The following is a 25882-nucleotide window of genomic DNA, read 5'->3' as shown; positions in this document are numbered from 1 at the left end:
GTAATTTTTGTGTTCTGGTCGTGATTTCGTAGTTTCTGAAAGCAGTAAAACATACCAGGCAAGCCAACAAGACATCCACCAACTGAATTTAGTAGTATAACTCTCACGGCATTTCAGACTCTACTTAGAATTAAGATATTGATCAGTTTTCATGTTCCGTGGCCAACATCCTTTTTTTTTTCTCTTCCCTTTCATACTTTTATACCGAAATATACAGAATGTTCTCACGCTTAACCCTATTACCTTCGATATACAATACACACACATTAAATGCATTTCCATAATTCCCACGGGAATTACAGGAGGAGAGGAACCAGAATTATACCTATATGAATATTTAGATTTTCTTTCCGTGTTCGTATTGACACGACTGCCATAAAATCCTTGTAAAGCGCAATAAAAGCTGATTATTGTTGGCACATTAGCGAGGCCTCTGCTTGCATTCTGCGTATTCGCTTCAGGTGGCCCTGGACGAGGTCCGTGCGTGACCAAGCCAGCAGCTGGCACCCGCCCGCCATCTTCCTCGTTACCCCAACCAAAGCACCAACCTGACCTCTGTCTTCCGCGTGTAGAACCATTATCTCTCCCCCACCACCCCAACCCGCATTAAGGAGTGCGTGTTTCTGACCACGCATAATTTGGAACATGCGTCATTGTGTCTGGTTTCGAAATACACAAGTCGGTTACTGGAAGCCATTACATTGGCGAACAGGTAACAGTAAACTGCCGCATGCCAGGGCTTATCTGCCCTGCAGAAGAATCCGTAACAAACCGAGCACGTCAGCGGAGCCCATCGGTTCCTCCGCCAGGCCACCGGCTGTCCTGAGGTTCCTCGTGCTTTTCTACAGTCCCTTCTCGCAAATAATACCTGTATTTGGCGAAGACCGTGTCTTTCCTACTTATTTCAAATTTACCATTCGTCAATCATCGTACTATCGACGCTACATCGTCTCGATACTGACGCCGTCGTAAAGCAAATTACAAAAAAAAAAGTATTAAAAAAAGACGAACAATTTTCATTATGTCTTTGCGGATGGTAGCAGTCAATGGTTGCTTCTGACCAAACTCTTTTGCGCCCCCCAGTTTCTTTTAATTGAAATGAATGCAAGCCTTTACACTCGTTACATGATACAAACTCCGTCTTCAGTGCAAACCATGTATTATATAGGTCCTTCGTTTTGCAAAACGAAGGACCTATAATATATGCTTTGCACTGAAGACGGAGCTTGTATCATGTACCGTATGGGGTGCAACAGGATGCTTAAATAGAATATTGCTTTACACTTGTGTTTATACTCTCGTCGGGGTTTGGATTGGATATTGGATTTATTGGCCAAAATATCCATAGCGCTATCGCTACTTCCAAACTTTACAAATACACTCTAAGTCTTTTCCAGCCCGCAGTGTCTTCATTGGTTGCTTGATAACGGGTTCTAACAATGATTATTCCTCTGCTTCCGGACTCAAATCCTCTGAACGGTGGCTCTCTTCCAACTACCTGTTCTTGTCAAGGTCAAATTCAAAGTCACACTGCTACTGATGGTCAGTCAGTCAGTCTTGGTGTCGAGCCCAATCTGGGGCCTATGACGAGATATTTATTACTGTTTTGACAGTTTCGGTCTTGTTTTTGTGGGGCGCCCTCTCTCACGAGAGGCCGAGTCTGTCTTTTGTCAGAGTCACTGTCTGCAGTAGTAAGTCATTTGTCATAATGTAAAGGATATTTACAATTTTCATGTTAAACATGTTAATAAATGTATATAAAATATATACAAGGCCTGTCAGTCCAGGCCCAGTACAGCAGATTGTGCCATATTTCTAGTAGCTTCCACTACAGTGGCAGTCTAGTCGCATTAAACCTGTTCTTGCTCCAGTTGTCCTACTTATAAAATCTTCGGCACTGATCACCACAGTAAACACAGTTTCCAACAGTACCTCTGTTGTTGCTAGAGTATCCGTTGCCTAGAAACCGCACTACAGGCTACAATACATTATTGTTTATGATCAATTAACTCGTGTTTAATGCTGCATGGTATTATAACTCAAGAGTGAAATATTCTGCTTGCCCCAACAATGCCGGTAAATGCTAAAATTTGCTGGCTCGATCTTGATAATATTGTCATTAACAATTCTGATATCAGTGTGGGTTTCGACGTGATCAACTACAGATCAGATCTTCTGCATTCGTCAGATATTGGACCAAAAATGGGTGTACGATGATACATCAGCTATTCATAGACTTCAAGAAAGCCTATGATTTGGTTAGGAGGGAAGTATTGTACAATATTTTAATAGTTTAGGATATACCCAAGAAACTAGTTAGATTGATTAAAATGTGTTTAAACGAAGCGTATAGTAATGTCCGTGTAGGTAAACATTTGTCTGATAAATTTCCTATCCAGAATGGTCTAAAACAAGGAGATGCTTTATCGCCACTCCTTTTCAACTTTGCTTTAGAATATGAAATTAGAAAGGTNTTCTGTATGGGTGTGTAACTTGGTCTCTGACATTAAGGGAGGAACACAGACTGAGGGTGTTTGAGAACAGGGTGTTGGAGGAGAATATTTGGACCGAAGAGAGAGGAAGTGACAGGAGGTTGGAGAAAACTGCATAATGAGGAGCTTCATAACTTGTACTCTTCTCCAAGTATAATTAGAATTTTCAAGTCAAGGAGGATGAGGTGGGCAGGTCATGTAGCACGAATGGGGGAGACGAATTCGTATAGGATATTGGTAGGAAAGCATGAAGGAAAGAGACCACAGAGGAGACCAAGGCGTAGGTGGGTGGGCAATATTAGAATGGATCTTAGAGAGACAGGATGGGATGGTATGGATTGAATAGATCTGGCTCAGGATAGGGACCAGTGGAGGGCTCTTATGAACACGGTAATGAACCCTCGTCTTCCATAAAATGCTGGGAAATTCTTGAGTAGCAGCAGAATTGGCGGCTCCTCCAGAAGGGCTCAGCTCCATGAGTAAATAACAATTCTGATGGCTGCTTAAGGAAGAGACCATTAAATGCGGCAAAGCCGAGATTAACGGCCGCGATGATCCGGTGCGCTGACCACGCGACACCCTCTATCAGCTAAAGTTGGCACTAACTTCGCCGACAAGCGGCGGTCGCTCGGTCGGTATAGTTCGCTTGCGGACTACAGGCCACGGAGTTTTTTTAGAGAGTTGAGTATTTCAGCTGAATGTGATATTACAAATTTCTCATTTATCCATGGTCTCACGTCCCCCAGGTTGGGAACCAATATGCTGAACAGACAGTGACCCCACACAACACAGTCCTGCAGATATGGTTGTTCACAAGGGTTCAGTACCGTGTCCACAGGGCTCTACACTAAGCCAGTTGAATCCGGCGCGCACCTTCACATTGCAGTTCCTTAATAATATTTTAATATCATCCTCCCATCCACGCCTAGGTCTTCCGTGTGGTCTCTTCCCTTGATGATTTCTTTGAGTGTATTCGCTTTTGCATTATCAGCATGATGAATATTCCCGATGTTCTTTTGTTTCTCATATATGTTATATACGTGTAAGTATTTTGATCGTGAAAAAAAAAAGACCTGAAAAATATTCTGGTGGGTTTACAAGTTTCTACGACCTCTGAATATGTAAAAGTGGTTTCTGGAATGTCTTCTGTCTGTGTGTGCGCCTCGCTAGCGCCCGATTTTATTCATATTAGACATTCACGAGTTTCTCCATCATAGGTTAATTACTCCCTGGATATAAACATTCTAGCACCAAAAATTTGAGGCCCATTTCAACGAAATTTCGGTTTCCTCGAAAAGTTATGGTTTTCTTTAAATTTCAGTAATTTATGATGACCATCTCCCTAACTGGGCGCTGTATCAGAGCATGCGCAGTGTCTCTAAGCATTTCCTTTTCGATTCTCACAGTAAAAGAGCAAAAGGCAGATTCAGTACTGAAAGCCAATAATAGGTTTCGTTGTAATTTCGGCAAACCGTGAGCTGTGTATTGCTCGAGTCTCGAGGAATCCTCTGGCCAGACATGGGGTTGGGGGGGGNGGGTGCTGGAGGAACCACGATATGTGCTGCACTGAGCCGGCGCGGGGGGCGGGAACACCAGATGAGTCGAGATGAAGGGCAAAGTTCAGGGATTAATAATTGCTGGAGGTCTTGTTCCCACGGCGTGCCCTCCAGCAGGTAGGTAGAGCTCACGCAAACAGGCAGAACCCATCGACAGCGGCTCCGAAGTACGTAACGACACATCGGCGCTTGTTGCGTCTGAACACGTGGCCTGGAGAGGACGACAGCAAGGTCCCTCCCCTTACCAGACTATACCGTATCATAAACTCTGAAGGACAAAAAAAGAACTCCGTGATTTTAGTCCGCAAGCGAACTATACCGACCGAGCGACCGCCGCATGTCGGCGAAGTTTAGTGCCAACTTTTGCGGATAGAGGATGTCGCTAGGTCAGCGCAACGAATCCCCACGGCCGTTAATTTCGTTTTTCTAGACGGAAGCCGCTATGTCCTTGAAATAGCTCCTCAATTATAAACCCTGAAGGACAGAGCTGGTTATTCCAAACGGTAGTACTGCACTACAACAATCACTTCTCCCTGAAGGTAGAGGCACTAGGCACCCCAGAAGACCAGTGTAGACGGTGTAGACTCCTTGACTAACTGGCTGTTTTAGTACACCTGTTATGTAGCACGCACGCGATAGTTTAGAAGAGCACAGTTTTCTTTGGTCGGAAAACATTAGCAGAGAAGACCTCATGGAAGATCCTGGCCTAGATATAAAGTAAGTAAAGTTGTCCCTGTGCTTAACTAATTACGCAATACGTCATGAAGGCGTGTGGGGGAGTGGATGTATAGATCCACGTTTTCTTGACCTCGGTACTGGTTAGAGGTGAGTGGTCAGCTTCACGCCCCGGCCGCTCTGCCCCTGGTACCCAGTGGATAGGAAGCTGGGTGGACCCCGCAGCCGGTCCGGACTTGGAAAAGAAAATTTTTTTGACCCTATCGGGACTCGAAGTCCGACCCTTCAGCCGTGCAGCCCGTAGGCAGTCGCTATACCGACTACGCTATTCCGGTGTTAAAAACGTAGTATGAGAATATGTGCTGGATTCGGCTGGCTCAATATTAGGCCCAGTCACATGCTCTTGTGAACACGGTAATGAACCTGAAAGTTTCATAATAAACGGCGAATTTCTTGATCAGCTGATGAAAGATCAGGTTTTTGGAAGTTAACGGTAGGAACACGAGCAATGCATTTAGAAATTGGTAGTTCGTCTTTGTGCTTTACTTTATGGCATCGCCAGTGTCGGGTTATAAACTTGGCATCTTCTGTCGATTTCCTGAGCTCAGAAACTGAATTACTGCTCACTGGTAACGGAAGGGAGGAGACAAGGCAGGTTTCTGGTCGACCACAATGGACTTACAAAGTGAAATCAAATTTCGGGGGGGGGGGGAAAGCGGGGGGATAACAAATATGAATAGCAAATTTGAAATTTTCTTCAAGAAAACTGCTCCTCTGTCCTGAATACAAAAGTGTTTAATAACTTTCTCAACAAAATCACCCTTAGTTATAATTAAAACGTAGGATGTACGCAACCTTTTGTGCCCCCCAAATCCTATTGGTGCCCATACCTGTCTGCTGCTCTCCCCTCGGCTGCATGTGATTTTATAGCCGGTTCAATGTCGCCTGGGCCATACTTATCCCTCACAACTCCAGTCACACCTGCATTTGGAGTAATTCCAACGTTCTGATTGATTCAGCAAGCCACGAGTCGTAAAAGGAACAACATTGCAATAAAAAATATGGTCGAAATGAACAGGCTGGCAATAAAACGTAATACGTCATGAACTGCTGGATATTTTCTGCAACGCCAAGGCAGTTAACCATGCGCTTACAATTTTAGCTTGCAGCAAGAAACGGCAAAGTTCGATCTGGAATTCTTGGCCATGTCACAGACCATCTATGAACCAGAGTATATAATCCATCTGCTATGGGAACGTGGGTACGTCATCGCAGCTCAGTGACGTCATCACTGGGCAATTACTAGATATTTTCAAGACGCGGTGTCAACACGACGGTCCGGATTTGAACCGCATTTACAAGGGACTTCAAAAGAGTTCTGTCTTTTGGGATATAACGTCGGGTAGCCCAAAGTCAACTGACGTTTCGGAGGAAAATGTCGCTTCCATCTTCATAGTTGAAGAATAAGCCAAGTTAGTTCTGCTTGTTATTGCCTCATCAGTGGAAGGAGTCTATTATTGTACCAGTGCACAAGAAGGGTAATACAACTCACTGTAGTAATTATCGGGGGATATCACTGGTACCAACTTCATATAAAATACTGTCCAGTATTCTTCTTTTAAGTCCATATATAGATGAAATTATTGGGGATCATCAGTGTGGGTTTCGACGTAACAGATCAACTATAGATCAGATCTTTTGCATTCGTCAGATATTGGAGAAAAAATTCAAGAAAGCCTATGATTCAGTTAGGAGGGAAGTATTGTACAATATTCTGATAAGAGTTTGGGATACCCAAGAAACTAGTTAGGATGATTAAAATGTGTTTAAACGAAACGTATAGTAAAGTCCGTGTAGGTAAACATTTGTCTGATAAATTTCCTATCCAGAATGGTCTAAAACAAGGAGATGCTTTATCGCCACTTCTTTTCAACTTTGCTTTAGAATATGCAATTAGGAGGTCCAGGGAAACCAGGTGGGACGGAAATTAAATGGGACACGTCAGCTGTTGGCCTATGCCGATGATGTGAATCTACTGGGTGATAATGTAGATACCATAAAGAGAAACACACAAACTTTAACTGACGCAAGTAAAGAGGTTGGTCTAGAAGTAAACACAGAGAAAACTAAGTATATGTTGCTGTCTCGTCACCAAAATGAAGGACAAAATCATGACATAAAGATAGGAAACAGATGTTTTGGAAATGTGGCACAGTTCAGATATTTGGGAACAACGATAACAGATCGAAACCTGATTCAGGAGGAAATTAAGAGGCGATTGAACTCGGGTAACCATTCAGTACAGAACCTTTTGTCTTCTCGTCTGTTGTCCAAAAACATAAAAATTAGAATATACAATACTATAATTTTGCCTGTGGTTCTGTATGGGTGTGAAACTTGGACTCTGTCATTAAGGAAGGAACATAGACTGAGGGTGTTTGAGAACAGGGTGTTGAGGAGAATATCTGGACCGAAGAGAGATGAAGTGGACAGGAGGTTGGAGAAAACTGCATAATGAGGAGCTTCGTAACTTGTACTCTTCTTCAAGTATAATTAGAATGATCAAGTCAAGGAGGATAGGGTGGGCAGGTCATGTAGCACGAATGGGGGAGACGAGGAATGCGAATAGGATATGCGTGGGAAAGCCAGAAGGAAAGAGACCACAGGGATGACCAAGGCGTAGGTGGGTGGACAATATTATAATGGATCTTACAGAGATAGGATGGGATGGTATGGATTGGATAGATCTGGCTCAGGATAGGGACCAGTGGAGGGCTCTTGTGAACACGGTAATGAACCTTCGGGTTCCATAAAATGCTGGGAAATTCTCGAGTGGCTGCAGAATTAGCGGCTCCTCCAGAAGGGCTCAGCTCCATGAGTAAGTAAGTAAGTAAGTAAGTAAGTAAGTTCTGCTTGCTACCTGCTTCCATGCTGGTTTCTTGCTTGGCTTATTATTCGACCCTAAGGATAGAGGGGGCATGTTTCTTCGAAACGTCGGTTGACTTTCAACTGACTACACGGCGTTATATTGCCTGTTCATAACCACCAATGTGAGAACCTTACACAGACTCCTCTTCCGCATACAGAAGCTATGACGTACCTTGTGTAAGCAATTTCGAAATAAAAGTCCTTGTTAAGTACGTCTGAATTTCCCACTGGCGAAAGAATATTTGAAATGCGTTGAAAATAAATCCAGTAATTTTCTGATGATGACGTAACTGTCTACGTCACTAACAATGACGCACCCTCGTCTCCATGGTACAGTCAGCATATCTTCTTGGGCGTGATGCCGTGTAATCTGGTAGAAGTTTAACAGCAAAAGTAAGCCTTACCTGAAAAGTACTATCTTCTGGGATATAACGCCGTGTAGTCCGTTGAAAGTCATCCGACGTTTCGGAGAAGCATATCGTCTTCATCTTCAGCGTTCAATATGCCGAGCAAGATAGCATCGTGAAAGCAGGTGGCAAGCAGAGTATTTGCTTGCTAGTTGAAAAATCAACCGACGTTTCGGAGAAACATACCGCCTCTATCCTCAGGGTCGAAGAATGAGCAAAGCGAGAAACCACCATGAAAGTAGACGGCAAGCAGAGCTTGCTTGGCTTATTCTTCGGCCTTACTTTCACGCTGATATCTTGCTCGACCTTGAAGATGGAGGCGGTATGATCCTCCGAAACGTCGTTTGGCTTTCAACGGACTACAACACTCTTCATAACGACAGTTGTGAGAAGCTCAGATCCTACATATATGCCTCACCTGGTCCTTGGCAAGCTGAAACCATGTCTTGAGGATGACCGGAAGTCTCCACTTGTGGTAGTTACGTGTCGTTTTAACGCTTATGAACACATCACTTAACTGGGTCCCCACGGGTCTACTAGTCCCAGTTGCTAGCACAACGTTGTTATAATTAGTGTCACTTTCACTGGTCTTTCTTGTGACTTTGGCGTTATGACTCCTATGTACAGCCGCAGGGTCCGCGACAGGAAGAATGATGTTGCTATTGATAGCGTCGTAGTCCTTGGATATGGACCGGGGCGCCCTCTCCTGCCAGCCTGACACCTGCAACACGTCACAGAAGACTTAGCAAGCTTCAGAACCGGTAGTCACGTGTCTAGAAAGCTAAATCGGCGTTAAAAGTCAAGTTAGGTTCATGTAGAGACATTGCAGGTTTTGGGTTTTGCGGTTTCTATGCCGGTGATTGCTCAGATCGTGTGGTCTTCTGAGTTGTGACACCGTGCAGCTTAATATGCGGAAGCCGACGTGAAGGAACACTTCATCCCTGAAGACGGAGGCTGTACGATTCTCCGAAATCCTGGTACCCACACAGAAGATTGTACACAACCGGGAAGACCACAGTCTGAATTACAGTATTTACTAATTTTAGGCTGTCCCGATGGTTGTTTATTGATACTGATTCAACTGTTGGGTCTTCGCATTGTATGTGGCCTCTCGCCGACGTTGTCAGCATGGAGACAAAAGCGTCGGATGGTGGCCTGCTTGGAGAGACTACGGAAAACTGCGGAAAACCTTAATCAGGATAACATCCGGCCGAAATTCGAACTGAGAACCTCCCGAATGGCAGTGTGACAACCCAGATGTGTGCATTTCTCATTTCTACCGGACGTGAGACATACCCTGCAAAGTGTTACCGTCTTGCTAAACCCCCGTCTGTTACTGGAAAAAGGGCGCGTCATTTTGAGTTCGTGATGCACACAGCTGCGTCATCATTACAGTCTTACTACTTCATATTGTGACAGATTGGGCCGTTTCCAGGAGACGAATACGTAAACATGTTCCAACTAACAAGCATCCAACTATATAGGGCGTCCGTTGCTAGGTAACTGGCCGGTAAACACGTATCGCAGCAAAGAATGAGCAACAATAGGACGTCCATTGCTAGGCAATGAATGGGCGGTCATGCCTGACAATACATGATATCCGCTGCTGAGCAGCAATGTGTTTTCTGTGGGTGGTCCGTGCCAAGCCTATATATGGAGCAATGAAGACTGTTCGAGAAGATTCGTCAGGAAGACCTCGTTCAAGGCAGTCCAATAGTTGATGTGTTAGTGTAATAACGAATTGTAGTTACGACGTGGAATATACTGAATAAATCGAGTTATCAAATCCGGAACCGATTATTTACTGTCGCGTTACCAAGATACACGTGACAATATTATCAGCATATTCCGGTATTTATACCCCGGTAGGACATTCAAACATATCTAACGGGACTTTTCCTATGTTAGGTTGCCTAACCTAGGTACAAGTACCCTAAAGCGTGAAGCAGGGAGACTTCAGTGTTTGGTGACGAGTACAAATTGTGAAGCTTTCTCCATCCTCACGACATTTCCTCAAGATATTAGGAGCCAGGGTAGCGCAGTCGGTATAGCGACTGGTTACTGGCTGGACGACCGAGGGATCAGAGTTCGAGCCCCGGCAGGGTCAAGAATTTTCTCTTCTCCATGTCGTCCAGACCGGCTCCCACCCAACCTTTTATCCAATGGGAACTGGGGACTTTTTCCCCTGGGGTAAAGCGGTAGGGGCCTGAAGTTGATCACTCACCTCCAGCCAGTGCAGAGGTCAAGAAAAGGAGGGTCTCTACATTCACTCCCCCATACGCCTTCATAGCGTAGTGCTTAATTAGTTAAGCACAGAGGATAACTTTACATTTACCATTAATCCAAATATTACAGTAAACAGTAATGGGGGGAGGACATCCGGACTAGTGAAAAAAGGCAGCCCTAAAAGACAATAAAAACTGAGAACCCAAATAAATGGAAAAGTTAATGACGTAAGCAGTGCCGATGAAAATAAGAAACACAACTCTAGAGCCTTTACTTAAAAACTATAAAAAGACAGTACTTTTATTCATCGATAGAAGACTCAGAAGTTGTACTTGTTTCTGAACGTAATAATGAAGCTTTGAAGAAACTGTCAAGTTTTGTCTGAACAGACAAGTGACTCATCTGCCTTCCTAAATGCCACGTATCTTTTAAAGTATTTATTCTATTCTGAAGAGCATTTTTCATATTTCGAACCGGATTAACTGTAACCAAATTACCGTATTTTAAATACCCTGTTCTTACACACATCCTCTGGATGAGAGACCAAGTTTCACACTCATGTTCCTAAACAATGATAATGTAAAAGTGTCCCTGGGCTTTAAGTTCACGCCGTAAGACCTATATAAGCAGCAGAGAGACAGATTCGTGCATTAACATCGGCACTAGATAAAAGTGATTGGTTATCGTGATGTTCCGGCCGCATTACCCCCTTCGGGACACAGCCTCCTACATTCATTGCACACGGGACCGGGTGGGCCCCCAAAACCGGTTCGGTCACTGGTGGAAAAGAAATTTCTGCCCCTCCCCACTGGGAATCGAACCCAGATTCTCCGGTAGACCAGCTCGTAGCCTAGTCACCACAGTCACTGCCCAAACAAACTGGAAAGTTTGGGAAATTGTAACTCAACCCGGGGTCCTTTCCACGGAGTTACGTAAATGTGTCTTTTGTGTAGTGGCTTTTTTTAATTAATAGCCGCCGGTGGGCCTATCAGACAGGACTACTGTTTCAGCTAATCACATCATGTAACGCAGGGCCTTGCGGCGGTCCCTACGGCATGCCTCTGCACATCAAAATAACTCTTAACAGCATACACGCATCTGATTACACACTGATTATAGTGTAAAACTCCGTGGCCTGTAGTCTGCAAACGAATTATACCGGCCGAGCGACCGCCCCTTGTCGGCGAAGTTAGTACCAACTTCAGAGGATGCTTATTACAGCGTATACTTTGTCATTTCATGAAATTGCTGCTTTTCTTGTCAATAAGCTCTTGAACCTGGCATAAATCTTTATGTGCACATTACGAAACACCGTACATAAAACTGATAATTAATATTACCACTTAAAATATCTGGTACTAAAATTATACTCGATAAAGGAGGTGGACGTAAAGGAAAGGAGGTTGCAGGCTGTAAAACTGCATGATGTCTGCATGACATGCCTTACTGTGGGGCCAAAACAAACTCCGTGTTCTCCAGTCCGCAAGCGAACTATACCGACCGAGCTACCGCCTCTTGTTGGCGAAGTTAGTGCCAACTTATGCGGTGTCACGTGGTCAGCGCAACAGATACCCGCGGCCGTTAATTTCGGTTTTCTAGACCGGAGCCGCTATTTCCTTGAAATAGTTCCTCAATTATCTTCACGAGGCTGAGTGGACCCCGTTCCAGACCCACTATTTCTCAGAAAAAAAAAGTGGTAACGCCGGGAATCGAACCCAGACCGCTGGATCTGTAGCCAGGAACTCTGACCACGCCGTTACCCATGGAAATTTGGTACCATGTGGGTGTGTACCAAACTATAATTCTATATACATCCATACCGATTTTAAGACCCGCAAATAGTTACGTAACAATGCTCTGTTTTAACACTTTAAAAGCACAGTGGTAACTGTACGTACTACCTGCTTTAACATAAAAAGATACTGCGCATTCTGCCCACACAGTGTATTTATGTGTTCCGTATGAGTCTCACAATAAACAGCGATTATTTCCCTAAACAGCATTAACTGGTTGGGCTCTGTAGCGGAGACGTAATGTGTTTCCTGTGAGGTACTAACTGAACTCTGCATTCTGCCTACACAGTGTATTTGTGTGTTCCGTGTTGTTCTCACAATAAACAGCAATTATTTCCTTAAACAGCATTAACCGGTTGGGCTTTGTAGTGGAGACGTAATGTGTTTCCTGTGAGGTACTAACTGAATTTATATCTATTATTGTACATCAGGCTTCAAAGGGCTGGTTAGCCCGTGTGGAGGCGGGTTCTAATACCTCCACCGTAGCCCTGAGAGTCGTAGGAGGAGACGAAATTGGAACCCAGTGTCTGGGGATACAACTGGGCCACACTCTTCCTGGGGGATATAAATACGAGGGCCTGACCCTCACGGTTTGGGGGAGTCTGGTATCTGAGACAGTAAAATATGGTCATGAGTTTGGCGGGATTCGGACCCGAGAATGACTGCGCTGGCGAGGACCAGAAGCAATTTTAAACGACAAATCCATCCTCTCGTCTCAGAATATGTTATATAAAAGCTACGGCTGCAAGGGTTCCGTTGGAAAAAAAAACGCTGGTCATGAATCTCAAGGTGCTCTGCGCAAAGGCAAACTGATTGGCGGTAAACCGCCAGTCGTAAAATACCGTATTTACGCATGTATAGGCCGCGTGCGTGTATAGGCCGCAGCACAATTTTCAGACAGAAATTATAGAAAAAATAATTTTCTTGGAATATTATTTCAGGAGTATTACACCCTGTATTACTAATTATGAATATATTTTTTTTTAAATGAAGTGTGATTTCGAATATTTCGAATATAAGCCGCACCCCAGTTTTCCTCTTGAATTTTTGGCAAAAAAATGTGCGGCCTATACATACGTAAATACGGAAACTCTGACTCTTGACGTCAAAGGGCTGCACAGCCTGGAAGGCTCCTAGAGCCGTCAGACATAAGATATGGTCATGAGTCCCGTGGGACTCGAAACCAAGAATCACTGCGCTGGCGAGGACCAGCAGCAATTTAACAGCCACCTTCAAAGGATTAATTGAATCACTTCGACTTTTACATAGTGTTCTGGAGCAGGAATTATCCATAATCGTAAACTGACATTATTTGATACGCAAATAAAACATGTTATGGACTGGACGACCCGGGTTCCATTCCCAGCAGAAACAGGAGACTTTCTCCACTCTGTAGAGTATATGCCAGCTCTGAGACCTACACAGCCTCCTATCCAATGGACACCGGAGGCTCTTTCACGGAGGTAAAGCGACAGGCACCACTCACCGCCGTCTAGTCCCGAGGTTTCCAATAGCGGATCTGTACCTCCACTCCCCCACATGACTTCATGGCGCAATTCTTCGTTAAGGTAATTAAGTAAAGGAATTATTTCACCTTTCGTTTTTGTTTGCCTTGGCCTCGCATCTCTTTCTCATTCTAAATAACATACTAACGGCACATCAGGGCTGCAGAACGTATCCAGCAACTTCGCAAGGGCAGAAAGCCCTTCTAACGAACCAATTGTCTGTGTGTCCTTCACCTTGGAACGGAGGCAAATCCAGCTCCGAAACCCTGTGTTCTATTTTCGAATATAAATATACGAGGGAGAGTCAATGAACAGGTCACAAATGGAAGTAAAACAACTGTAATGGAAGTAATAGGTTTTCTGTTCGTATCACTAGGTAGCAGCACAGTCCAGTCTCATGGCAGTCTAGGTTGCAGACGCGCATGCACATGTTCACGGGCTTTTTTTCAGTAGTCAAAATGGCGACTGTGCTTGAGTGTATTACCGAAGAGCAGCGTTCTGTTGTATGTTTTTAGGGGGACAAAAGGACTCAATGCAAAAGATATTCATAAAGAAATGTTTCCTATTTACTGTGGGACGTGTTTGCCGCTTAAAGCGGTTCATAGCTGGTTGGCAAACGTTTCGCTGATGACGAAGAGGTTCAAACGGAGGTGCGGAAGTGGCTGAAACAACAGTCATTCTATGCTGCGGGTTTCGACGCACTGGTAAAGTGATGGAATAAGTGTTTCAACGCTGGTGGAGCATATGTCGAGAAATTAATGTTTTTTTTCAGGTTAGAATATCACGTTTTAAGCTTTATATCTATTTGTGACCTATTTACTAACTCTCCCTCGTATTTGTGTCGAAGAGGACGGGACCGAACGCGCATATGAGGACCAATACGTCGCGACCCGACTTTAGCCCTTGATGTTTTACGACTGTCCCTTTAAATCTCTGGACAAAAGGCCAGGAAAGCACCCCATTCCTTCCTGCTTCTGTAATTTTTGTGACCGCAGGAGAGGACAAGCCTAAAAATAGCCTTTACCTGCCGTGGAAGGGCGCTTGTTCATCTAATGACAGACTCATTACACAGAAAGGTATACGCGGGCTGTGATGGGTGCAGGGGTCCAATGGGACAGGCTTCAAACGATGTTCAATAGATGAGAGGCCAAAAACTGAACATCGCACCATGACAAAGTTCAGGGAGGAAATCACGCAGCATGAGAATGTGCACTTCCCGTCACAGAACAGGACGTTTCTTTGTCCGATATGGGGCTCCGACAGTTCCTTCTTCTGGGATATGACGCTGTGCAGTCTGGTAAAAGTTTATCGACGTTTCGGAGGAACGTTTTGCCTCTATATTAAGCCCAGAAAGCGGCAATAACTCTGTATGAACACTCCTTATAAGCATATAAGAGGAAGTACTCCGTTTACTCACTTATGGCTCGCTGCCACCGTCGTCAATAACCCTGACTGTCCGGTACCGAATCGTAGTGAATGATGAATTGGAAAGGGCGTAGAGAAAGTAACTGCGGTCTAATCAGAGGTACTACGAAAACTCCAGTCACAATATCTGACGTTTCGGCCGAGATTCGAACCCAGTAGCTCCGTAACGCACGTCGGGAAGCCTTAGCGTTTGAGAGAACTTGCTCAGTAACCAGTACGTTGTTGAACAATACACAGTAAACCCTCGCTAATCCGGTTTTAGAGGTATTAAGAAAACTCCAGTCACAATATCTGACGTTTCGGCCGAGATTCGAACCCAGTAGCTCCGTAACGCACGTCGGGAAGCCTTAGCGTTTGAGAGAACTTGCTCAGTAACCAGCAGGTTGTTGAACAATAAACAGTAAACCCTCGCTAATCCGGCTGCAGTTAATCCGGATGGAAATATGAAAAATGCTGTTCACAGTTGAGTACATACTCCAAAAGACACATGATATTTAGGAAGGCAGATGAGTCACTTGACAGCTTCTTCAAACCTGCATTATTACGTTCAGAAACAAGTACAACTTCTGTATCTTCCGTCGATGAATATATGTATTGCCTTTTTACAGTTCTTAAATAAAGCCTCAACAGTAATATTTTATTTATTTTCATCAGCACTACTTACACCATTAAACTGTCCCTTTATTTGTGCTCTAATTTGCTTTATCTTTTAGGGCTACCTTTTGAGGCACTAATCCGAATTATCGCTTAATCCGGGTGACCTCTCCTCCACCCAAATTACTCAGGATTATCGAGGGTTTGCTGTAACATATCTGAGATGTGAGCTTCTCACAGCAGTGAATATTTCGATTATCGTTTCCTGGCATGACGCCGCGTAGTCTGGTAGACAGTTTTCAAACACATCGGCACATGGTACGTATCTACCAACCCACACGGCGTCACATCCCAGAAGACAGTAAGACAGTTCATATAAGCGAACTTCACACCGAAATCTCGCGATCACCATGCTACCGGATTCGTCCGTGCTGGCATGGACTCTTGTGAACACGGTCATGAACTTTTGGGCTCCATAACGGGCGGGATTCTCCTGATTGGCTCAGCTACTAGTAGCTTCTACAAAGAACTTCGCTTCATAGACGTTTATTATGGTAGTTCTTTCGACAGTTCTCATCAGTTTGTTGTGATCTGACGCTCTCGCGGGGATGAACATAAATATTACTGTCTTCTGGTATGTGACGCCGTATAGTCTGATAAAAGCCTAATATTTCCAAAGTTTCGGACAAATCTTCTGCCTCCATCTTCAGGGTTGAAGCTAAAAATATTTGAAGAAAGTCGTCTTCTGGGTTTAGGCACCGTGTATTCTTCGTTTTGGCCAAAACGAAGAATACATGGTGCCTAAACCCAGAAGACGACTTTCTTCATTGTCATCGCCGTGAAAACCTCAAAACTTACCTAAAAATATTTGTTTCGTCCTTCTATGAACCACCGTCTGCTGTTCGTCCGCTGACAGTCCTGTTTCCTTTCCTCTTTCCCTAAATCTGTACCCTGATTTTCCAGTGCTCTGAAGATAGAGGCAGTAATTTTGTCCGAAATTTTGAACTTCCACATACACCGACGGCATATCCCAGAAGCCAGTATTCTTCAGCGTGTTAGTTATTTTGTGGTTAGTTTAGTTAGGTCACAGAGTCGGTGTGCCATTTGGTTAACTGACTAATTATTTAACGACGGCGTGTCAGCTACTTACGTCTAGTTACCCCCATTCTCAGTATCGACAGCATTACAAGTGAGAACAACGGAAGACGCGTGTTGAGAACATGAACGTTTGTAGATGACTTGTCTTCTGCGATGTGCCGTCGTGCAGTTTGGTAACCTGAGTAACCTGCTGCCTCTCTCTTCAGCGTAGAAGACTAATCTTCATAATGACCGCAGTCAGCACCTCAAATCTTATTAAAAATTTGAAGTAGCTGTGCTTCATTACGCACCGATGGGTGGTGGGACTACTTACAGGACACTGTCACCTTAAAGGACACCTCTTCAAACTGGGACTAAGTGATAGTCCCACTTGTAAGAGGTGTCAAGAAGAAAACGAAACAGCCACACATCCTGTGTGAGTGTGAGGCCTTAGCTTATTTAAGATTGCGTCACTTGGGTCAATACTTTATGGAACCAAGTGACTATTTCGACGCTCTCACGTACAAAATCCTACGCTTCATTCGAAGCGCTGGGTTGCTGAGGGCACAGACACAAAAGATCATTGTAAGTCACGGTGCAAAGGCCGAGAAGGCCCACCCCTTATACATCATTCATTCATAATTACGCACCGGGCCATGAAGATGTGTAAAGGAGTGGAGATATAAGTCAACAAATTCTTGTTCTCGGCACGGTATGAAACTGAGAGGTGAACTTCACGCCCCAACGGTCTTATCCCAGAGGAAAGAGCCACTGGTACCCACTGGATTGGAGACTGGGTGGGCCCGAGAGCTGGTCTGGACACTGTGATGGAAACTCGTCTAATTTGTTAATGGTTCTATCTCCACAATATTTGTACCGAATTTCACCTGTGTTTCTGCATGGGTGTGAAACTTGGTCTCTGACATTAATGGAGGAACACAGACAGAGGGCGTTTGAGAACAGGTTGCCGAGAATATTTGGACTGAAGAGAGACAAAGTGACGGGAGGTTGGATAAAACTGCGTAATGAGGCGCTTTATAACATGTACTCTTCGTCAAGTATAATTAGAATGGTCAATGAGGATGGCATGGGCTGGGCACGAATGGGACAGAATAGGTATGCATATAGGATTTTGGTGGGATAGCCTGAAGGAAAAACTAGAAAAACCGCGAAGTAGGTAGGTGAATAATATTAAAATTGTTCTTTGAGAAATAGGATGGGGTGGTATGGATTGGATTGACCTGGCTCTGGATAGGGACTAGTGGAGGGCTCTTGTGAACAAGCAATGAACCGTCGGGTTCCATAAAACGCTGGGGAATTCTAGAGTAGCTGCACAAATGGCGGCTTCTCAAGAAGGGCTCAGCTCCGTCGAGTTAAGCTTTATCTCCATGTTTCGGAAGATTGGAAAAGGGCCGCGCCATAGCTCAAGCGGTTAGTCGCTGGCTTCCCACCGCGACGGCCCGGGTTCGATTCCGGGTCTGGTCAAGTGGGATTTGTGGTGGACAAAGTGGCGCTGGGGCAGGTTTTCTCCGAGTACTTCGGTTTCCCCTGCCAATCTTCATTCCACCAATTCCTCCACAATCACCCTCACCTATCACCTGGGGCTGGTACGAGAGGGCAGAAGTGGCCGCAGTACAGGGGACACGCGAACAGTTGAACATAGGAAGTAAACCGTATTATCTTTTCTAAACAGTACTGAGATTTCGCTAAGTTTAATCACGGTTATACTGTTCTTTGGACGATCACAGTGGCCGCGCGGTCGAAGAATGGGATCGTGGGCTCGAATCCCGCTTGAGGCATGGATGTCTGTGTGTGTTTGCTCTGTGTTGTTCTGTGCGTACGTAGAGAGGCCTTGCGACAGCCTGCTTCCCGGTCCAAGAGTTCATAATAACTGTGTATAGATAATGAAACTAAAAAAGCGGCCAAGGTCCACAAGGGCTGTAGAGCCATAGAATGAGGGATATAGCCCTTTGGCTTTAAACTAAGTACAATTATGATGTTTATGACGAAAACTGAGAACCGTTAAAAAATAATCCGACACAGAATTAGTGGGTTTTTGGACTTTTTCCATCATCCGGAATATTAGGCAATAGAGGACACGTTTCGGAACCTGGATCTGTTTCCGTCTTCAAGTGAGAAAGGGAGACACCTACTCAGTTGGGCTACTTAGGAAGAGCTAATCTCAATCACTGGACAGATTACCTGTAATTCTGTTTGTCATCCACCATCGTCAGAACCCTTTAGAATCAACTAATGCGGCGTCCCCGCGTCCTAAACTCAATATCTGTAGGGTCCCGTTACAATAACGGGTTCCCTTCTTTACGAGACGATAATGAGGGGGACTTGCAACCCCTTACAACTTACTCGTTCCCATTCGCGAAAGGTTTCACCCTGACACATGACTCGATGTCGCGGGATGGTCCATGAATTAAACCGGAAATAAAGTCGTGCTTTTCCACGTTGTGATGTTCTGCTTTATGACGCCGTGTAACCAAGCGAGTTGGCTGCAGCAGTAACGCGTCGGGCTTGTATTCAGAAAGTACCCGGTTCGAATTTCGTCCGGGACATTCAATGTTCTGGGGCTTTACGGTTTTCCTCCAAACAAATAACGGTACAGTTCTTTTCCTTTCGGAGAGTCGGGATAACGACTGGCTACGGGCTCGACGACGGAGGGTTCGGAGATCGAGTCTCGGTGGCGGCAAGATTTTTCTCTTCTTCACGTCTGCCAGACCGGTTCTGGGGCCCACCCAGCCTCCTATACAGTGGGTACCAGGGGATACAGCGACCGATGTGTGAAGCTGACCACTTACCTCCAGCTAGTACCGACATCAAGAATACGTGGATCCGCACATTCACTCCCCCATACGTCTTCATGGCGTAGTGCTTAATTAGTTAAACACCTTTTCCTTTCCAATTCGCCATTCCCTGACGATCCTACCATTGAACGCTAGCGTAGTTACGTTAAGACGTGCGCTAACAGCAACATTACGCTTCCATCTTCAGGGTTAAAATTGTGGCACATGTTCTTCCAAAACGTTGCTGCCAACCTACCACACTTACTGTTGGTTATTTTACGACGCTGCCCGTAGCTCACCTAATGGTAAAGTTATCCCTACGCTTAATTAAGCACCACACCATGAAGACGTATGGGCGATTGGAGATACACAGTACCGCCACCATTCTTGACCTCGGCACTAGATAGACGTGATCAGCTTCACACCCCAGTCGCTTTAACCCCCGGAGAAAGATCCCCGGTACCCACTCGATTGGAGGCTGGGTGGACCCGAGGGCCAGTGTGGACGCTGTAGAGAGAAAAAATCTCTTATCCCTGCCGGGACCCGAAGCCTGTTCAACCAGTTCGGAGCCCTATATATCGTCGAATAATGAACAATGAACTGGGAAGGATTACGAAGGAAGTGGTGATGACCTAGTCGGGGTACGATCCCGAAATTTGTGAGGAGGTACAGGGAAAACCGATGTAAATACACAACATATCAACATAGCATGTATCTCAGCACATTTCGAGGGGTACCACCAAGCCAACCTGCTCGGTTCCACGGTGTCGCCCCCCAGAGAATCGTAACAAGAATATTCACATCGCTTCCTGAAGCGCAGCTGTTACCTGCTGTCTGGACGGTCCTCTTGACGAAGAGGCTGCAGTGGACATGCTCTGGTACAGGACGATCGTAGTGTACGCGGCGACTGCCACTAACGTGAGGCCCTGCACTAGTCTCTTCAGACGGGCTACACTTACCATCGTCACCAACAAAACACTAGACTAACAATCAGCATCACAATATACGGCAACACGAGCAGGCCGCGGTTAAGCAGCCCCTTCATCGCTACTGCCAACAGAGGACTGACAATCACCTCTAACCACAGCATGGTCGCCATCTTGTAAAAACAAGTACTTGTCTTCTGCTGGTACTTTCCCTCCCACTCTCTCGCACCCTCTTACATCTCTTTCCTGTCCGTGGCATGCACGCGTAGTGTTGTCTTTGTCTGGTCATTCTCTCTTTCTGTTCTCCATCTGTCTCTTTCTCTGGATCAACAGTTGGTTGGGTGGCAGCTTGCCACCTAGTGGCAGATCACTGTAACCAAGCTCGGTATGCGTGACGAATTCGGCGCGCGAGGGTTTGAAACCCAGTGGCGTGACGATTCATTTTCGTTTATGTCAACGTTTTATCTCGTTTTTCATCAAGTAACTATATTGTAACATACACACATTTAATTTGTTCTCGTTTTTAACGACTCGATTTGAGGTTCTCATTGAGCTCTTTTCGTCACCTGCTTTCACGCTGGCTTCTTGCTTGGCTTATTATTCGACCTTGAAGATAGAGGCGACATGGTACTCCGAAACATCGATTGACTTTCAAAGGCAAATAGCACAGATTTTTTAATTTAATTTTGTAACAATTTGCTTGTTTTAATAAAAATGAACAGGAACATCTCATCAGTGGACAACACTCCGACACCACACTCTTTGATCTTCACCGTAACGACATCGGAGGACACTGGGCGCCGGTGGGGGGATCTTGGCATCTGCCCCCTTCTCTGGATTTTCGAAAAAGTGATTGGGGAACCTTGGTTCGCAGGATTAACGTTGAAAACGGTATTAAATTAGGATTTTTATTGGAATAAATGTAATTTGTACATTAAAATTGAGGCTTTGTTGAAGCATTACTACATGTACAGTACTTTATTGAAATTACCCAAAGCGTTTAGTGTGTAGTTACGTCAGTGAGTTCATTGCCCATAGTATTGCGTCATACACTAAAGAGAGGAATTGAATTAGCCGTACTTGTTACAAACAAATGGTCATAACTGCTAAACCGTAAGCGATGGACCGAAACAGATTGTATTTTTGGGAAGCTCGTATTTATTAACGCATTTCAGTCGCAATGTGTCTCGCTCCATCTCTTGCGGTTTAGCCGTGGCAGGCGGTTGAATGTCTGTAAAATTAGGAAAACTATTACATGTTTTGTGTAATTGTTTAAACAGTGTACAATTATTTTGGGAACAAAATAAACACCATTTTTGGATAGGTCAGTCATTATTGTTTCATTTACGTAAAACTCTTAATATAAGATACGCCATCGGTCTTGAGTTATCAGCGGTTACGTAAGAGGTTGCACAAGCGTTACACATTTCGTTACTTGAGTTACAAATTCTGTTACTAACGGTTTAATTCCATTTGTGCCTTCGTAAATAAACGTTTTCGACGTTAAAAACGAAAATTGAATAAAATAAACGCATCAAATAGGTCAAAATAAATCCTACCCATAAATTCTATCAGAGACAAGGTGTTCCTTAAGATTAAATATACATCTTTTGGAGGTACAGTAAATCATCGATTTATCGGATTTCGGGGACAAATTTCTTCGATACTTCCCCATTATTCTCTGATTGATTCGCCGGGACTTCCCCGCAACAGTCTGGTTGATATGTCGTGTGTGTCTCGTCAGTCGAGCTGCGAACACAGTGTGTGTGCAGCATATAGATCATTCTCTCGCAAATTAAATGTGTTGTTCCGTGTTAGAAACATTTTTTTAAGTTAATACACCATGGACAGAAAAGAAATAGAAAAAGGACAAAGTTCAATATAAAACAAAAGTTAGAATTCACTGGATTATCACCTGGAATACCAGTTACACGTGTTTATGAGGAATATGGGTATGTAACGAGCATTCGGCTATATCAAACAACCCCTCTTTGCCCGATCTGGCCGTTAAATCGACGATATAAAACTAATTAAATTCATGGAGCTGAGCCCTTCTAGAAACGTCGTCAGTTTTGCAGCGACTCAAGAACTTCCCAACAATTTATGGAACCCAAAGATTCATTACGCCAGTCACGGTAGCCGAGCGGTCTAAGGCATGCACTGTCTTCGCTCGCTCGGAAGGCGGGATCCTGGGTTCGAATCCCAATCAGGGCATGGATGTTAATTTGTGTGTGTGCGTTTTTCTGTGTTTGTGTACAGGTAGAGGCCTTGCGACGAGCTGATCATCCGCCCAAGGAGTCCTACCGAATGTGTAAGATCTAGAAAACCGAAGTGAAAGGAGAAGTTCATGGAGGGAGGCCTAGGCCCACTGGGGCTGTAGTGCCAAGGGGGGGGGGGAATTCATTACCGTGTTCACAAGAGCCCTCCAGTGGTCCCTATCCTGAGACACATCGATCCAGTCCACACTACCCCATCCTATCTCTGTAAGATCCACTTTAATATTATCCAAACACCTATGTCTTGGTCTACGTAGTGGTCTCTCCGAGTCTGTTCGTTACCTAAGTAACATAGTATATTTCGTGAATCCAAAATAATATTGTAACGGATTTGAGCAACGCATTACCAGGCAACATGTTCCAACGCGCAACAATTAAGCTGTGTCTCAGTGGACGAATGTTATAGCTCGTTGCTAGGCAACAGTCAGCGTCCCAATGAACAAGCTGGGTAACAATAATGTGACTTGTGTTTTCTGCGTGGTCTGCGCAGATGATCCAGAATAACTGAGAAGTCATTTCAGGAGAGGTGGGTTGAGAGTTCAGCTCTGTACGGGAGGCTGTGGAGAAGAGATAGTTGCAAGAATGCGACTGTGAAGAGAAGACTTTATGTGTGATATTTGAAGTGTTAGTTTTCGTATTAAGATCCTTTGACAGGAGAAGACGGAGAATCCTAGTGAGTGTGCAAAGGTAAACTGAAAGTGCGTAAATTAGTGATAGCGTTATAATTGTGTATAAGTAAGAGAACTTATAACCTAAGTGCAAATAAATCCAATCATCCGATCTGGAACCCGTTATTTTAGTCACGCTTACCCCCTACGCGTGACAATATCGACTGTCAATAAGTTATGAGTTTGATCTCATGCGCATATAACCTCGCCAGTGGACCGTATCTTTTGTCATTTTATTCCATTCCTCGTTTCAACGGCCTGCTTTTCCAAGATACACTTAATACTATCCTCTGATTTCAGCTTATTCTCCAAAGTGATCTCTACCTTGAAGTACTGCATCACAACTCTGAATATTCTTTGCCTCCCCCCCNCAAATGAGTCCGACCAACCCCTGACCGTCTTTCCCCCCCCCCCCCCCCCCACGCGCGTCATTAGATGACCCGCGCGTCAGAACCCACTTTACAAAATGGCCGTTATTGCACGAGATGAAGTGTACTGATCGTAATCTGTTGCTTTTATAGCTTTCTGGGGCACGTAGCTGTTCTCGAAAGTAAGCGTTGTTCTGGCGAGACTGCAATGAAAATTTACCAAAAAGATGCGCGTGTCAACTTAGCACCGTCTGTCTGTGCACCTTTTCGCATTGGACAAATTGAGAACTCCCGAATGAATGTTTATGAAATTGTATACTGAGGGTTTTCACTAAACTTGTTGGAAAATTAAAGTTTTATTTGAAATCGGGGGCAATAATGGATACTTTACACGAAGATCTGCATTGTGTTCCTTCACACATCTGAAACGGGAAGAAAGATGTTTCGAACAAAGATAAACCAGACAAAGCAGTATATCCGGTACATCTTTTCCGTTGCCTTTCGATTTTTGAGATGATTAAACAAAAGGGAGCTATGTCCTTGAATTGTTACTCTATCCGCACACCACATAATGCAGGGACACTCAAACTTCTTGACACCGCGGAGTTCCACGTCTAAGGATAAACTCACGTGTGTGTGTGTGTGTGTGTGTGTGACCCTCCCCCCGCCCCGCATTCTGCTGATCGAACGAAAATGCAGCTCTGCTCACTGTTACAGGTCCCTATCAGGCTTAACACAAACTCATATAGCTTTATGGACTCTCTACACCTACAGTAAATAGTAAAATGCTCCCTTACTAAAAGAAACTCCGTGCCCTGTAGTCCGCAAGCGAACTATACCGACCGAGCGACCGCCACTTGTCGGCGAAATTAGTGCCAACTTTTGCAGGTGTCACGTGGTCAGCGCAAAGGATCCCCACGGCCGTTAATCTCAGTTTTCTAGACCGGAGCCGCTACATTTCCATTCAAGCAGCTCCTCAATTATCCTCACGAGGCTGAGTGGATCCGGTTCCAGACCCACTACTTCTCAGAAAATCTGGTAGCGCTGGGAATCGAATCCGGTACATCTGGATCTGTAGCCAGGAACTCTGACCACAAGACCACAGAGGCGGCGAAATGCTTCCTTACAATGACAAAAATTTCGCGAGAAGTTTCGTTGGCTGAGGCTACGTTTTCCGAAAGCACCGACATTAAATCTCTCTGACTTACCGAGCTGCAAAACTGCGTCTGAATACAAGTAACTTTTCAATACTCCTTAGTGACTCTGCGACCCATTTCCCCCTCCGGGGAGTCACGACACACCGTTTGAGAAACTATGTCGTATCTGTTACAAATTGTTTGAAGACTGCCGTCATGTGGCAGCACCTCCGCCACGACAGTTGCGTGATGGCCTCCAAGGCGCAATTCAACCAGCAATTTTGCCGCAAACCATTTCTAGCAGCGCAAGCTCTTTGCAATGAGAATAAAGGACTAACATGGAAGACGTTTCCAGTAAGTGAATATTTCTCCCGAGCTCATTGTTTTCCTACTTTTTCTTTTCCTTTCTTTGTGAATAAAAAGTGTACGACAGAAGACCGCAAATCAGTATTATGGACTGCCATCAATATTTTCTGATATAAGCACAGGTTTCTGCCAGTTAGGATGCGCTTAAAATTCCTCCTCTCCACCAAACTGTACTTTATCTTCGACTCAACACGTAGATGCTCTATGTCCACTTCCGGGCGAGAGTGAAATAAGAGACGTTCATGATTCTCCGTGTTATAACACTCTTTTCACACCCATAAGTTTATCTAATGTACGCTGTTACATTTCATGTTTTCTCCCTAAGCCACACTTAAAATTCGCTTAAAATAATTACAACACCAGTTTCCCGAAAACTGGCATTGATGGACATAGCACACTTCAGTACTCGAGTGGCAATGTAGGTGCAGGCTTATGAGGATCGGAAAGTGTTGGGTCAGCACACCAATCAGACAAAAATTCTATTCGCCAGAAATTTCTCAGCAAAGGGAACCGCATTTTCTCGTGTCGCTGTAATTGCTTCACACAGACCTCCTTGACGTCACATAACGGGAAAAGCAAATAAAATATCGTCCCTTATACGATATATATATATATATAGGTTCACTTATAGTAGAACGGGAGAGAAAACTAATGAATCAAATAAAAAAT

At 44.6% G+C, this 25882-nt stretch overlaps 2 protein-coding genes across 4 annotated transcripts in view; one reads left to right on the top strand and one right to left on the bottom strand.

Moving 5' to 3' along the window:
• The window catches only part of LOC111865356 (fringe glycosyltransferase), a 151719-nt gene extending 131155 nt beyond the window's left edge, over positions 1-20564 (bottom strand). The window contains exons 1-2 of the mRNA XM_023853307.2: positions 20301-20564; positions 8477-8779 (exon numbers count right to left, since the gene is read on the bottom strand). Coding sequence (XP_023709075.1) covers positions 8477-8779; positions 20301-20435 — 438 coding nt within the window. The 5' untranslated portion in view covers positions 20436-20564. The remainder of the gene's footprint in view (positions 1-8476; positions 8780-20300) is intronic.
• LOC111865336 overlaps positions 1-25882 on the top strand; it is a 385756-nt gene that overhangs the window by 330027 nt on the left and 29847 nt on the right. The window lies entirely within an intron of this gene.

This window comes from Cryptotermes secundus, unplaced genomic scaffold (assembly GCF_002891405.2).
Source record: "Cryptotermes secundus unplaced genomic scaffold, Csec_1.0 scaffold853, whole genome shotgun sequence".
Taxonomy (NCBI): Eukaryota; Metazoa; Arthropoda; class Insecta; order Blattodea; family Kalotermitidae; genus Cryptotermes; species Cryptotermes secundus.
This window is presented reverse-complemented; position numbering and strand designations above follow the sequence as displayed.